At 40.4% G+C, this 16285-nt stretch overlaps 1 protein-coding gene across 1 annotated transcript; it reads right to left on the minus strand.

Moving 5' to 3' along the window:
• Positions 1–4218: 4218 nt before the first annotated feature.
• On the minus strand, positions 4219–15741 carry LOC146632309 (myosin heavy chain, fast skeletal muscle-like). The gene is made up of 41 exons (XM_085353282.1): positions 15670–15741; positions 15416–15467; positions 14760–14972; positions 14239–14382; positions 13995–14151; positions 13763–13790; positions 13568–13679; positions 13390–13482; positions 13242–13305; positions 13056–13154; positions 12823–12926; positions 12582–12720; positions 12371–12489; positions 12124–12273; positions 11829–11999; positions 11411–11717; positions 11243–11316; positions 11079–11166; positions 10859–10976; positions 10621–10744; positions 10389–10525; positions 10032–10287; positions 9704–9946; positions 9441–9617; positions 9212–9357; positions 9029–9119; positions 8563–8952; positions 8336–8462; positions 7918–8036; positions 7635–7831; positions 7374–7557; positions 7130–7295; positions 6890–7014; positions 6324–6632; positions 6026–6229; positions 5812–5937; positions 5528–5698; positions 5328–5432; positions 5142–5237; positions 4897–5028; positions 4219–4373 (listed from the first exon to the last, which is right to left on the minus strand). Exons 3-41 carry the CDS (start codon positions 14958–14960, stop codon positions 4353–4355), a joined length of 5814 nt encoding a protein of 1937 aa, XP_085209408.1. The 5' UTR covers positions 14961–14972; positions 15416–15467; positions 15670–15741; the 3' UTR covers positions 4219–4352.
• Between the last annotated feature and the right edge of the window lie 544 nt (positions 15742–16285).

Genomic DNA, 16285 nt, shown 5'->3' on the forward strand with positions numbered 1-16285 from the left:
AATATATTCCTGCTGTTGAGGTCAGTGTTGTAGTTTCGTTTTAAATTTACTGGTATTTATTTGCATGATATTTTGAATTTGTACATAGTCTGATGGATATTTTACATTCCTGTCTGCATCTGGATCTTCAGCTCTGTCGGGGACGGTGGTGCGATTGTGCCCCAATGTGGATATTTTGGGTAAAGTGGAGGTCGCTGAGCTCTTTGCTGCCTGTAAAGGAACGAAGCTGAAAGTTTGACTTCAGTGAAGCCTACAGTGACTTAGCGTTTGTAGTTTAAGCCTTTTGCAGGAAGTTAAAGCACAGAGCAGTTAAGATTTATGAGCAGCATACTGCCTGGTTGAACTTTATTTGTTTATTCAGCAAAAACTGATGTAAAAACACTGGAAGTGACTCGTGCATTTAACGGCTGCATAACAAATAAGGCAGTGGCATGTGTGGGGATGCCCCTTTATTATTAGGCTTTGTTTATGAAATATGTTTAAGTGTTATTTGTTTATTTCAATGTAAATTTATTTGTTCATTCGTTTGTTTATTTGAACATCGTGAATGATATTTGCGTTGATCAGAAAGGAAGTGAATATGTTTGGAGGTTGCGCGGGCACAAGGTGCAGTTTACAAGACGAAGAGCGAAATAGGACAAAGTTATCGTTATATCCCGTACGTCTGTGTCCTTTAATTTGTCAAACAAGAAGAATGTCCATGTTTTTTGCTGTAACTTTGCTTTTCATTTTGCCGACGTTGTTGTTTACTTGGGACAGTTTTCTCTCTTTGTGCCAGTCTCCTGCGCCACCTCATTTTTGTACAGACAACGTGAAGCAGTCAGCAGAAGACGAAGGCTTAACTTTGTAAAGATTTTGTCAGCCACATTACAAAATGGATATTTAAATGTTTATATCTTTGGTGATTAAATGCTATTGATATTTTTCACTTCAGCTCTGATTGGTACTTTTTCTTCGCTCATTTGTTATTTTCGTTGGGTGACCCTCACACTTCAGCACACTATTATAACGCAAAGATTTACACACTGCAGCTCTTTATAATCCCTTATCAAGGAGATGTGCAAAAAGTTACAAAATGTTACTAAAATGAACAAAGTGATTTGTAAATTATTTAAATCTTGGTGCAAAAACAACATATTAACAGCTGAAATTGGCAAGCATGATTTTGATTGCAACAAGTTAAAAACATGGGACAGGGAAGTCCCATCTCATACATTTCATTTTATAATACCTGCACCACCTAATAGAGATGTATTACATATGACAGGGTATCAATGGGCCTTTCATTGATGTGTAAGTTACCCATGTTATGCGCCCTAATGCCCCTACCTCATCTTTTTAGAGACATGTCGCTGGTATCAAATTTCAAAATGACAGATATAATTAGAAATAGAAAAAAGTGGAACAAACAAAGCAAAATACACCCGCTTGCATAGGTTTAAAAGGTCCTCACCAGGTTGTGCAATAATTAAATTACACCTCAGATAAATAATAAATAAATAATGACACAATGTCACTGATTATTTAAACAAAGCTAATCAAAAATGAATAAGCAGCGTGTAAAAATCAAAGTTGAACCCAGTTCAGTAGCAGAAACCTGAAGTCACGATTTTCTTTTTGACTTTTTAATCAGTCTCTCACATCATTGTGCAGGACTTTTGCCCCATTCCTCTTTCCACTCCTCTATGTTTAAGTACACTGAGGTTCATTTCTGCACAGCTCACTGTAGAGTGATGGACTTGGGCTTATAAGCCTTTCTGGACTGATAGACAGCAACAGCTGCTCCTTTAAGATCACTGCTTTTCTCCTATTGTGTTAACACAACAGCTGGTCTAGATGGTTATTTTCTTTTTATTACAATTACTGCTGCTTACCCTCTTGATTCTTACAGAAGCAGCAAGACTTTAAATTTGTATTTTGGCTTAGATTTGTTAATATTCACATAGTATAATATGTTGTGTGTTATTCATCCAAGGTTGTATTTAAATCATTTTAGACTCTAGTAAGCAACAGATGATTTTTTTTATGACATCCAAAAAACAACAACAAAAAACAACCTTGAATTGAAATTGGTGTACTGATTTTCTATTTTCTTTTTCACGGTCTTCTGTGGATTCAGGCACTGTGTACTCTTTTTAGACCGTGGTGATGCTGCTGTATAATAACTTCAGTTGAGCCACTGAGCGGTTCCTCTGTTATCTGATGCAGAAAAAGTTCTGTCAGCTGTTTAGGATCGCATCAATAATTTTGAGGGGACTGATGAGAACCAGAAAAGTAATCCAAGAGTTAAGCTGCTTGGAAACTAATCATGGTGATTTTTTCTAACTTCATTTAGAGAGGATATCAAACAGTAGGCTGAGATCTGTCGCTGACACTAAAACCTCCGGATAGAGGTTGTTGATGCTTCTATGATTCAGTAAATCAGCCGTCCTACCCAGCAACTCTTACTAGTCTTGTTTGGAAAAGTGATACCTTCCATCCACCTGGCATTGTGCCTTGTTATGTGGCTTAAGGAGAAATACACCATCCGAATTAGATATGATGTCAGTGGATCAGTGTTTGGCAAAGGAGTTTGAATTATTGTCAATTTAAAACATCATGTTGGATTTATCCAGCAGAGCTCATGAGTTTGTTGGACATAAGTTGAACTTAGGAGACACAGAACAGACGAGGCGTTCGTGGGAGACGGGGACTGATGTAGGTTTGCTGCAGAAGTGGACCTAATCCGGGTAAAACCGCTTCTAATTACAGTTAACGAAAGATGGGAACTGGAAACTGTTTTAGTACCAGATGAGTGTGTATTTCTTTTCTTTTTTTTTTTTTTTTTAGGTTTTTAGGTGTTGAAGGCATGTATCCTCTCAATGAAATATTGTGTGGCTGGTTGTTTTTAAAGGGTTTTATTTGTGGTCAGAAATACTGTGATTTTGATGGGATAATGACTGAAATTTGTGTGGCACACTGACAGAGAGCCGTTCAGTGGTTGGTGTGGCGATTTCTTGGTGACTTCAATACCTATACTAATATTGATACAGTGATTTTGGAGCAAAGTTCAAGCTTGATTTGAAAGATTTTAAAGTTATTTGGAGAAAAATGTTACAGTAACACACCGTGCTTGGCTGTGTCAGTTGATATTTAAGCAATAAGAATGAAAAAGAGACATAAAAAACAAAGTGTAGGGAGCTAAGACTCATACAATACCAGACTGTTCCCTGTGTGTAGTTAAATAAGACCTCTAATAATAAGTAGGCATGTAAAGAATCTCACATGGTGCCATATATTCAGGAACAAACAGGTGCACTGAGAGGAGGGGAGGAGGCAGCTGTCAGGATATATTAATGACAATGGTCCCTGAAGAGGAAACATATGCCTTGCCCCAGAGGACTTGACTAAATAATTTGGTGTTAGAAAAAACAGCAACGCACCACACCCCATCTTAAAAGGTTCATATCTAAAGACACTGTACAGTTGAACTCAGCATGTGTCTGCTGACATTTTAGAATAATATTTTTCACTGCTGTGCAGGAGAAATACATCAGCATTAGCAGCATGCTCAATGAGAGGAAGGCTGTGCAGGTACGATGCAGACAGTGGTGATGTGTTTCGTTACTTTTCGCATAAAATGTCTGAAGAAGTTTAGACATGACATGATATACAAAGTTAAAAAGCTATCTGATGCTTTGCTGCTCTATCAACCACAACTTGTGGGTTTACACTTGTGGAATAAAAAAAAAGTAAATATGTGTAATACAGAGATAACGAGAGCAGATCATCTCCATCTCACGCTATCACTAGCATCCTCCTCTGTCACACCAACCATCCGCGTGGTGTCCTTCATTACATCCATGAATTTCCTCTGTTCTTTTCCTCTTCCCTTATATTCAACATCCCCCATCTAATAGATCCTCTGCAAACCCAAACCATCTCAGCCTTACCTCTCTAACTCTCTCTAAACCACTTGTTACCCTTCTGTCACTAATCACCCGTCACACTCACCTCCACCCGCTCCATCCTGCCTGGACTCTCTTCTTGACCTCTCTTGTGCGATGCCTGACCTTATGCATTTTTTTCCTTACTTTTACTGACTAGATTCCAGTCTCAAAAAACAAGGCACCAAATATAATATAATATAATATAATATAATATAATATAATATAATATAATATAATATAATATAATATAATATAATATAATATAATAAAAACTATGAAGACACTCAGATTTGAAGGATTTTGTTTTTATTGTGGAACGTTTAAAGACAGCAGACTGGCCAAGTCAACAACATTTAATGAGAGCATTTCAACGAAAAATCATATTTTATGATTCTCATTTGAGTCTCTCATAGAAGTTGCAGCTTATTCTTCAGCTTCCTTTCCCTGAAACAGACAGAAAAACACACACACACGATAAGTTCACTCAAACTGTGAAAGGAAGACTTTGTCCCTGTGAAGACAGAGAAAATATTCTGTCTTTAAAGAGACCTTTTTTGATCATTTCCAGTACTGTGTTTTAGTTGTTCATTATTTAAGATAATACCCATTTATCTTATACACAGTTTATTATTTGTCTGAAACATAACCATTTTAGCTCCTTTCCCCCTGCCTTTAAGCTGGCTTTCTTCTGATTGGCTGCCCCTCACATTTAGAAGATTTGATGGGTGAAGTTTACAGTGACAGCTTAGGTATACCTGCTTTCTTTGACATCATGAAGATTTTAAAGCAAAACACAATCTCTGAAACTGAGTGTTTAGAGAGTGTTTGTTTATGTACACATTTGTCTGTGTGTGTGTGTCAGAAATTAAGCAAAAATAACTTGACTAATAATTTCACCTGAGAAGTTTGAAATTTCATAATTAGGGAAAAATCAATTATGAATGCATGAATTTTACGTATTACTTACTTTTCCAATTTCACGACTCTTAGCCCTCAGCTTGTTGACCTGGGACTCAGCGATGTCAGCGCGCTCCTGAGCTTCCTCCAGCTCGTGCTGAACCTTCCTCAGCCTTGAAATGTGAGTATTGGCTTGCTCCTCCTACAATGAGATAAAACAATGGAGTTAACTGTCATAAAGACTGAAGCTGCAGAGAATAAATGACTGACTCATAAACAGCAAAGTATTTAATACTGTGAAACATTTTAACTTACAGCCTCCTCAGCCTGTCTCTTGTAGGCCTTCACTTTCAGCTGCAGCTTATCCACCAGATCTTGAAGCCTGGCAATATTCTTCTTGTCCTCCTCTGTCTGCAGTTTACATAAAGTCACAGCAAATGTAATCATATGGACTTTCCCGGAATACCAGCATCAACAAAATCAAATAAAACACCTTCCTACCTGATAGGTAAGCTCTTTCACTCTTCTCTCATACTTGCGAACACCTTTGACAGCTTCAGCTCCTCGTCTTTGCTCAGATTCAACTTCAGATTCAAGCTCACGTACCTAAAATATGAACAATGTATGACAATGATGGGAGTTCAAAAATAAATACTGTGAAAAAAACAGTTGAGGTCATGCTGGTGAAAAATGGTCTTTACCCTAGCCTCCAGTTTCTGGAGCTGCTTCTTGCCGCCTTTCATGGCCAGGTTCTCAGCTTCATCAAGGCGGTGCTGCAGGTCCTTCACTGTCACCTCCAGGTTCTTCTTCATCCTCTCCAAATGAGCACTGGTGTCCTGCTCCTTCTTCAGCTCTTCTGCCATCATGGCAGCCTGAAATTTCATATCATATGTATTGTTGTAACTGTCATTTGTATGGTTGTACCAACTAATATAGTTGGTAGAGTAATGCTACTGCACTATAGACATTCATCAGGGTGGCTCACATCAGTGATGGCCTTCTTGGCCTTTTCTTCAGCATTTCTGGCCTCCTGGACAGCATCTTCCACTTCACCTTGGATCTGAATGAAATCAGCCTCCAGCTTCTTCTTGGTGTTGATAAGGCTGGTGTTCTGAAAGGAAATACAGGATAATGAATTACATATTTGGACTTTCACCCTTCAAATTATAAAAATATGAAGTTTTTGAATCGTAACTAACCTGAGAGTGCAGCAGTCCCACACGCTCGCTGGCATCAACCAGCTCCTGTTCAGCAATCTTGCGGCCTCTCTCTGTTTGCTCCAGTGCAGCTCTCAGCTCCTCGATCTCAGCCTGCATCAGGTTGTTTCTGCGCTCCACCATTGCAACCTGCTCCTTCATGTCTTCCTGGCTTCTAATGGCTTCATCAAGATGGAGCTGGGCATCCTGAAATGTGCGACATTAAGAGGTAACAGTACCCACTTTAAGCTACTTTTCAGATAATTTTAGAAAGTTCGGGCAAATCCTTCAGTGGACCCACCTTCAGCTGTCCCTGCACATTTCTCAGCTGTTTCTGGGCTTCAGCTGCCTGGCGGTTGGCATGACTCAGCTGAATCTCCATCTCATTCAGGTCTCCCTCCATCTTCTTCTTGATTCTCAGGGCATCATTCCTGCTCCTGACCTCAGCATCCAGAGTGCTTTGCATGGACTCGATCACTCTCTGGCTGTTCCTCTTGATCTGTTCAATCTCCTCGTCCTTCTCTGCAATCTTCCTGTCAACTTCACTCTTGACTTGGGTCAGCTCAAGCTGAATGCGAAGGATCTTGGATTCCTCGTGCTCCAGAGTAGCCTTTGAAAAAGAGTGAACCATATTAACTACAGCACACAACGTTTCCTTTAGTATAAATATACAAACTGAATGTTTGTACAGTTTGTACTGAGTGTACAAACTGGTGAATAAAGAAGAAAAGATAGCTCAGACATAGTGCATCGAATACTTTTCAAGGATAAATCTCACACAGATATGCTTCAAATTGTTTGAGCAGAACATGCACTTCTTTTGCACAGAAGCCAAACTCAGCTCAGGAATCGTAGATTCAGTTTTACCTCGGCCTCTTCCAAAGCTGTCTGGATTTCTGACTTCTCACTTTCCACTGTCTTCTTTCCCTTCTCAAGCTCATGGATGGTTTTACCGGTCTCGCCAAGTTGTTCACTCAGGTCTGATATCTCCTCTGTTCAAGCAGATTTTCAGTACATGAGCATACTGGTCGATTTAAACATTCAAAATTCGTCTCAAGTGTATTTTATTGACAGAGTGCTTGGTGAAAACTGGATTAATGGTCTTACGTTGCAGGTTCTTGTTCTCCCTCTTCAGGGTCTCCAGGTGATCAAGAGCTTCCTCGTAGGAGTTTTTCATCTTGAACAGTTCAGTGCTGAGAGAACGAGCCTCCTTCTGAGATCCCTCCAGCTCTGCCTGGCTTTCCTCATACTTCTGTTTCCACTCTGCAAGAACCTGAAGATACAGCAAACTATTTAGTTTCTCTTTCTTTTAAACTCTCATCATATTTATATACAAACAAAAATACCGTACCTTGTCAAAGTTTCTCTGCTTCTTGTCAAGGTTAGCAGCCAGAGCATTAGCTCTCTCCACGTCGATCATCAGGTCCTCCACTTCACCCTGCAGTCTCTGTTTGGTCTTTTCCAGAGAGGCACATTTTGCATTCACAGCTTCGATGGACTCCTCAGCATCCTGGAGACGCTGGGCGAGCTTTTTCCTGTTAAGAACATTCAATTTTCAGACTTGCTGTATATTAATCATGACACGAGAAAAAATATAAGGTTGGAGACTTACTTTGCCTCCTCCAGCTCCTCAGTGCGCTGAATAGCATCAGTTTCATATTTGGTCCTCCACTGAGCCACCTCGCTGTTTGCCTTGGACATTGAACGCTGCAGCTCAGCTTTGGCCTCCTGCTCCTCCTCATACTGCTCCCTGAGGAGGTCGCAGTCATGCCGAGCTGACTGGACAGCATGAGCCAGGGCGTTCTTGGCCTATAATCCGAACAAAAACCAGATAAATATTTGACAGAAAACATTTTTTCGCCTTTTCTTCTCACACAGTTTTCAAATTCTGTTACCTTGACTTCCTCCTCTATGTGCCTCTTAAGCTCCTCAATTTGCTGAGTGTAGGCCAGTTTGCCTCTGGTCAGCTGAGACACAAGAGCTTCTTTCTCCTCGATCTGCCGTGAATATTCACCTAAGCAACGATTTTTTAGTTATTAGCAGCACTCAACAGCAACAAGAGCAGGAAATAAGCATACACTGATGCACCATAAATTTTCCGCTGTTGCAACTGAAGAAGAACGACATTAAAAACCTTAATGAACCCTAAACTTGTGAATAGCATTCCTAATGAGGTTAGAAATATCCACATCACTACATTTTTAACTTGTAAAAATGTATGTGAATTTCCATTGTTACAGATCTCGCTGCTGGTTGCATTTTGCCTCAGTACCACTATCACAACATGTTTTTCATATGAAGTGAGTTTCGTACCATTTTCAGTCTGAAGTCGTGCTTTTTGTGCACCGATATCATTCAGCTGACGAACATTTTCATCGTTCTTTGACTTGAGCTCATTTAGCTGATCTTCCAATGTCCTGCACATCTTCTCAAGGTTTGCCTGATGAAATAAATCATGTATTAGCAAATAAATAAATACATACATAGATAATAAAATTACAGTTTATTTTCCACTTTTGCAAGTTTAGCGCTCTGATTACCTTGGCTTTGGCAATACCCTCCATGTTGCTTGCAAGGTCATCAATCTCCATCTTGTACTCGCTTTTCTCTTTCTCCAGCTTCTGTTTGACTCTCTGCAGGTTATCAATCTGCTCTCCTAGCTCGGCCACGCTGTCAGCCTGCTTCTTGCGGAGAGCTGCGGCGGTGGCTTCGTGCTGCAGGGTGGACTCTTCGAGATCACGCCGCAGCTTCTGAAACTCGGCCTCACGCTTCTTGTTCATCTCAATCTGAGCTGCAGTTGCTCCGCCAGCTTCCTCGAGTCTCTCACTGATCTCCTCCAGCTCTCTGGAGAGATCAGACCTCTGCTTCTCCACCTTGGCCCGAGCAGCACGTTCAGCCTCAATCTCCTCCTCGAGCTCCTCAATACGAGCCTAAAACACAAAAAAGTTTAAGCTAAGTTGAACATATTTGAAGATTTTTTGCTATAGTAAATACTTCTAATTATACCTGAAGTTCCTTTATCTTCTTCTGTAACTGCAGTCCCAGAGATTGCTCATCCTCGATCTTACTCAGGAGCTGGCTAATCTCAAAGTCCTTCCTAAAGGGGAAAAAATGATAATGGCATATTACAGTTGTATTTATCAGAGAATATTTTAGTGCAGATAAATATATATGAATTATTTTTCTTACTTCTTTATTTTCTCATCAGATTGCTGCTTATCGTTCTCCAGATCCATGATGGTTTCTTGGGCCAGTTTAAGGTCACCTTCAAGCTTTCTTTTAGCCCGCTCAAGGTCCATGCGAAGCTTCTTTTCTTGCTCCAGGGAACCTTCAAGCTACCAAAGACAGAGATATTTCATGGATTTAGAAAGTGTATTAGTGGACTGTTGGTTTTCAGATGAGTTTTAAAAATACTCACATCGTCCACTTGCTGCTCCAGCTTGGTCTTGGCCTTCGTCAGACTGTTAACTTTGTCTTCCTCTGCCTGCAGGTCATCGAGGACCTGCTGATGGGCCTCTTGGAGGGCTTTCTTTTCTTTGCTCAGCTTGGCAATGGACTCATCTTGAGCAGCCAGTTCCTCTGTGAGGTTTTTGACCTAAAGAAGTTGACATGAATATAAACTTACAAATGATTTTCGCAACACTTAACAAAACAATACATTGTTAAAAGAGGGAGTATGACCTTGTTCTCAGTGGCATGTTTCTCCTTTTCCACTTTGGCCAGGGTCAGCTCCAAGTCATCAATATCCTTCTTCAGCTCAGAGCACTCGTCCTCCAGCTTCCTCTTCTTTGCAGTCAGCTCAGCGTTCATTTCCTCCTCATCCTCCAGTCTCTCAGCTGTCTCTTTGAGTTTGGCCTCAAGCTGGATTTTTGCTTTAATGAGCCCCTCACACCTTTCCTCTGCATCAGCAAGGTTTTCACCTTCCTAAAAGGCAACACAAGTTTGTTAATCAAATTAATTCTTTGATAATCAGTAGACACTGTGCATGCAAGGTAGCGACTGAACTCACAGACTGCACTTGTAACAGTAAGTCATTCTTCTCCTGCAGCAGAGAAACCATCTTTTCCTCCAGTTCTTTCTTCTTAGCCAGAGCCTTTGCCAGATCCTCTTTGGTCTTTTCAAAGGTCTCTTTCATTGCGGCCATCTCTTTCTCCGTCTCTGCACTCTTCAGCAGAGGCTTAATCTTGAAGTACAGCTTCATCCACGGCCAGGTTTTGACATTCATGAATGAACGGATGTTGTACTGGATGGAGAAAATAGCCTCTCTGATAAAAGAAAAAAAGGACGAGTTATAAAATGTTTGTTTTACAAATTAAATTGCAGGTTTCACAAACGTCTGTTACAGCGTCAGCAACAGACAGCTTACCTCCTCTCCATCATCTTGACAAACTCACGCCTCATGAGGAAACCTCTGCAGAGAGCCTGAGTCATTGTGACCAGCTCAGCCAGCTTCTCGTCTCTCATCTCCTCCAGAGTTCCCAGCAGACCGGCTTTGAAGAACACCTGAAAGTTATTATTACAAATTATTTTTAATTTGTTAACTATTCTCCACATTTCAGCATTAACAGCATTTTCCAGAGAGATTTTTCTTTCTCTACCTTGGTGTGACCAAACTTGTACTGAGAGTGGTCCACGTTGATGGATCCCAGAAGTTTCTCTGAGGCCTTCTTGTTGTCAATGAACTGTCCCTCAGGAATGATGCTAGCATTCAATACCTTGTATCTAAAGTAAAGAGTTCAATCACCAAGTCAGATGCAGTGGCTTTAAGATAATAATAAAAGTAATAATAATAAAAAAAAAACGTTTCATTGTCAGTGAAGATGCTAGCAGTGTTACCTCTGCTTGAAGTCACCGTAGAGGATTCTGCTGGGGAACCCTTTCCTGCAGATCCTGATCCCCTCCAGCACACCGTTACACCTCAGCTGGTGGATGACCAGGAAGTTCTCCATGAGGCCTGTAATATGTCATTAAATAAACACATTTTGACAAGAGTGACAGAATGAAAATGTGAAACAGTGAAAGCACATCACAGGTTTGATTTCTTTCAGCCATGTACCTGGCGTCTTTGACTCATTGGGAATCAAGCAGCGCACAAAGTGAGGATGAGTGCTCCTCAGGTTGGTCATCAGCTTGCCCAGATTCTCCTGAAGCATTAAAACAGCATTGAGTTAACAAAATAAATGACAAGTATCTCTAGTAAGTGATTCTTCCACATCTTACCCTGAACAATGCAGACACCGTCTGGAAGGAGCCACCCTTCTTTTTGCCACCTTTCTTGCCACCACCGCCCTCAGCTGTCAGTGGGACAGTTACAGTGAAATGATTAAAGCAAGAAATGGCAATGCATTTTTAATATCTAAAAAACTGTGGAGAAATTACAATTGATACCTTCGGAACCGGCATGAGACGCATACAGGAAAGCCAACAGCTTTGTTGAAGACTTCTGGTAGAGCTGTACCACAGAGTCGTTCAGGGGGTCTTTGTTCTTCTCCAGCCAGCCATTAACATTGTAGTCAACAGTACCAGCATAGTGCACCAGGGAGAAGTGGGCCTCAGCTTTGCCTTTGGCAGGCTTTGGTTTCTGGAAGGGGGCACTTTTGCCAACATGCTGGTCATAGAGTTTGCTCTTGAAGGTCATGTCTGTTGCCTTGGGGACAATGCACTCCTCTTCAAGGATGGAGAAGATGCCCATTGGCTGCCAGGATGAAACATGAAGCAAATTATTTCAAGGCTTCAGACTGATTTCTGTTTTTATCAACACACAGTACAGAGTTCATGTGGTAAAAAAAACACAAAGTGTCTTCACCTTCTCAATAAGCTCAATGCAGGCAGCCAAGTCCATGCCAAAGTCAATGAACTCCCATTCAATGCCCTCTTTCTTGTACTCTTCTTGCTCCAGGACAAACATGTGATGGTTGAAAAACTGTTGCAGTTTTTCATTGGTGAAGTTGATGCACAGCTGTTCCAGGCTGTTGAACTGAAAAGGGAAAAAAATCCTTATTATATTAAACTCATCATTAAAATCTGTCCAAAGCAAAGCTTCTTGCAAGAAATGTTTCAATAACAAAGGTATAAAACGGTGCTATTTCCGGCTGACTTACATCAAAGATTTCGAATCCAGCAATGTCGAGCACACCGATGAAGAACTGTCTCGGCTGCTTTGTGTCCAACATCTCGTTGATTCTGACGACCATCCACAAGAACATTTTCTCATAAACGGACTTGCAGAGCGCCGAGACGGCGTTGTTGACCTGATTTTACAGATCGACAACAAAGACAAAGCATGAGAGAATGTCACACAAATAAACTGTTAAAGTGGTAAAAACGGGATGGATTAGGATATTTCACCTGCGGGACAGTCTGACCCTTAGTCACAAACTCGTTTCCAACTTTGACTCTTGGGTAGCACAGTGCCTTAAGCAAGTCAGATGAGTTCAGGCCCATAAGGTAGGCGATTTTATCCGCGACTGAGAGTAGAGAGAAAGGCAGTAGGACAATTAGCAATAGTGTTTTTAGTTTGTTTCATACTAAAAAAAAATTTTTTTAAGGTCCAACATACCCTCAGTGCCATCTGGCTCAGCCTGCTCTTCTCGCTGCTTCTGCTTGAACTTCATGTTTCCGTGTTGCATCGCAGCTCCGGTCAGTTTATACATGCTAATTTTCTCCTCTGCGGTGAAGCCCAGGATGTCAATGGCAGTCTAGGTATATTAAAATAAATAAGTCATTCACACAAAGCTCTTTCATTTAATACAGTCCTAATTGTTTTTTTTATAGTAACCTATATTTAATCATTTTCTTACATCAGTAGCGATGAATTCTTCAACGTCATTGATACTCTTGACAGTGATTTCACCCTGACTGATCATGGGATAGTCGTATGGGTTTGTGGTGATCAGGAGAGCCTCTAAAGAAAACAAAAAAATACATGTCAATATAATACGCTATACAATACAGAGAAACAACACATATATGTTATATATTGTTGTTTACAAGCTATGGAAAAACTGAGATATTTTCATTATTATTCTCTAACCGATGAGCTCAGGTTTGTGGCCTGTTGTGAGCTGATAGAAGATATGGTAGCTCCTCTCAGCAGAGAGCTGGAACGTCACGCGAGACTTCTCCAGCAGATCTGTAAAACAAATCAGGATGAGGATAAGAAAGTCCATAGGCTAACAGGACAGAGACGAAGGATGTGCTTGATCATTTGTAGCCTCACATGTTTCAATGTCAGCTGAGGCCAATTTCCCAGTTGTGCCAAAATGGATTCTGATGAATTTACCCTTTTAAAAAGAAAAGACTGGATTAGTATGATGATTTTTTTTAATTATATTTTATTTAGAAAGGCTTAATTAATAGACACTTACAAAACGGGATGAGTTGTCATTCCTCACTGTTTTGGCATTACCATAAGCCTCCAGCAGTGGATTCGCTGCAATGATTTGATCCTCAAGGGACCCCTGAAAGTTTAAAATGACACATGTTTGCATTTTGTGTATTTCTTTATTTTCATATACATAATTTAAAACACATTGCATGACTTACCTGCATTTTTCCAGGGACTTGCTCGGTTTTCTTTCCTCCAGCCACTGCGATTGTCGCAAAGTACTGGATGACACGCTTAGTGTTGACAGTCTTTCCTGCACCAGATTCTCCACTGTAGTCACAAAAACACCTCATTAGCAAGAAAACCCCCTTGCACTGGGTAATCATTTGCTGAATTCTAAAAAAGAAACTTACGTGATAAGGATGGACTGATTCTCACGGTCTGTGGAGAAACAGTAACAAAGATATTGGCCATCATTTATATTAACAGTAATGCGGTGACCCACTATTAGAGTTTAATGTGTATATGTAAGTTATTTTATCTTTACTACTACTCCACAAGGTAAGTTCAAAACTTATAAATTGTTCCTCTCTTGTTATATGAGCCTGGTATCACATGCAAAGTGCTGCGACACATGCTTCATACCTTGGAGCATGAACTGATAGGCGTTATCAGAGATGGAGAAGATGTGGGGTGGAGCCTCAATTCTCTTCTTGCCCCTGTATCCTGCCACAACCCCTGAATCATACACTGGGAGCCACTTGTAGGGGTTCACAGTGACGCAGAACAGCCCAGAGTAGGTCTGTGGAGTCAGAGAGGATCATTTATGATGCATATCTTCCTTTTGTCATGAGCACGAGTATCAGCTATGGAGTTCTGATCAACTCACGTAGATCATCCATGCTGCATAGCGCTCTTTGAGGTTATACAGCACAGTAGGCTCACTGAGGTGGGTCATCATGGCCATGTCCTCAATCTTATCGAACTTTGGAGGGTTCATGGGGAAGACTTCATCTTCTTTCACGGTGATAGTCTAACGCACAGACAAAAAAAAAATTAGTGGCACAGATATCAGTGGGCAAGTGGTCCAAACTTATTAAACAAGCAAAGACAATCAGTTTATCTATTCCCTTAGAGGTCAGAAAAACAACACGTGCACATAATTCATTTCCTGCTATTCTGTTTTATTTTAGCTGAAAATGAAGCTGTGCTGCTTAGTTATTTTTTTCTAACATGCATACAATCCTGAGGCCTTCATTCCTGAGACCACACTAGCATCAGTGCAGCTGTTGCACTCAGATATTTGAACTCACCCACTCAATCAAGTAGTCTGGCTCATGCAGCTCGGCTCTATATCATTTACACTACAATAATAATAAAAAAGGTTTTGCAGAGTCAAGGCACTCTCACCTTCCCGCACAGAGTGTCCACGGTGGCTTTGCCGCCCTCTCTCTTAGTAAGTTTCCCCTTGAGGTACATTTCTTTGGGCTCAGTCACAAAGTATGCTGTTTTAGCATCAAATGGAGCGTTCTGGGCTTCAATGCGCTCTCTTTCTGGCTTGCGGAGGTACATGGCCGCCGCGCCAAAACACTCCATGTCTGCGTCTCCCATGATGACTCTTTACTGCAAGTAAGTAAAACAAGACAACAGTCATTATTTCTTCTCGCTCATGATGGCAAGACAGTACTGCACGAGGATAAAGAATCCTGAAGCTGTTGTGGATGTCAAATGAAGTGACAGCTGGACTGTGTTTAAAATACTTTGTAACAAACACTCCAATCTGTGTGTAACCCACGACTGCCTATATCTGCTCCAAAATATTAAAATATTAAGAGGTAAAAGGCACTAGGCACTGAACAAAACTAACAATTTCTCATCTTTATTCAATGATTCAAACATGTTAATAAAGTGAGAAGCCTCAACGTGAACTCTGTTAATTGATTTGTAAGCCATCTCACAAAATGCTAAACGAACAGCTGGATATTCAAGCATCAAAGTCTCATTTACAGCATATAAACAATGCTATTAATTAAAAGTGTCTTTTGATAAACATGGAAAGCAATTACCTTTTCCCCTCCCTTCAGAAAAAAAACAGCTGTTGATGGTCCTGTGAGGGTTCTGATGAAGAAAAAGAAAAGATAAATTGTTCAAATGAATAAGTGTAATTAAACTAATAAAATAAATAAAAAGGCACTCAGTCTGCAGTAAAGTCCTGGCATTAGCACAGCGGTCCTGTCTCTGGCAGTAAATGATCATGCCCTGCATTGTTCATTAAGCTGCTGGCTCTCCTCCTGCTAATAAAAGACTGTAAGTCACTCACCTTGACTGGAGGTTTGGCAGTCCTTGTGGGTGTCCAGCCTTCCTTCTTATATAGGGAGATCAGTGTTCACTCAGCAGAAATGGCCTCCTTTATTTGGTCAGGTTGTTTTGTGCTATTTCCTTGAGTATTTTTGCCTCCTCTCTGTCCCCTGTCGTCGTTCGTCACTGATCAACAGGCTCTTTCACTTTTTAGTTGTCACATATTCTGAATGACTTGTTTACAGAGGCATGTTTCAGGCAATGACAACAATTTTAATCAGGAAATAATATCAAGAGTGAATGACACATTATAGTATTTATAATTGTACTTACATATGTAAATATAATTATGTAATTATAAATATAGTAAAAGTCTAAATAAAAGTAAATATATTAACCTCACTGGTGTCATTAGATAAGTGTGGCTTTGCTTTCTATTGTCATTAATTAAAATACTACTCGGTATAATTTATATATTCAAAATAGGAATCAAAAGATCCTAAGGCACTGATGTATGTGACAGAGAGCACAGAACACCATTGTCCTGTTGTAAAGTATTTCACTGCTGCAGTAAAGATGACACACAAAGCACCGCTGTCAAACAGGAAGCCTTAAAAAGTGTATAAATAGATGAAGAC

The sequence above is a fragment of the Diplotaxodon limnothrissa genome, linkage group LG5 (genome assembly GCF_057381915.1).
Source record: "Diplotaxodon limnothrissa isolate DT_005_m linkage group LG5, D_limnothrissa_male_GT1.1, whole genome shotgun sequence".
NCBI classification, from domain to species: domain Eukaryota; kingdom Metazoa; phylum Chordata; class Actinopteri; order Cichliformes; family Cichlidae; genus Diplotaxodon; species Diplotaxodon limnothrissa.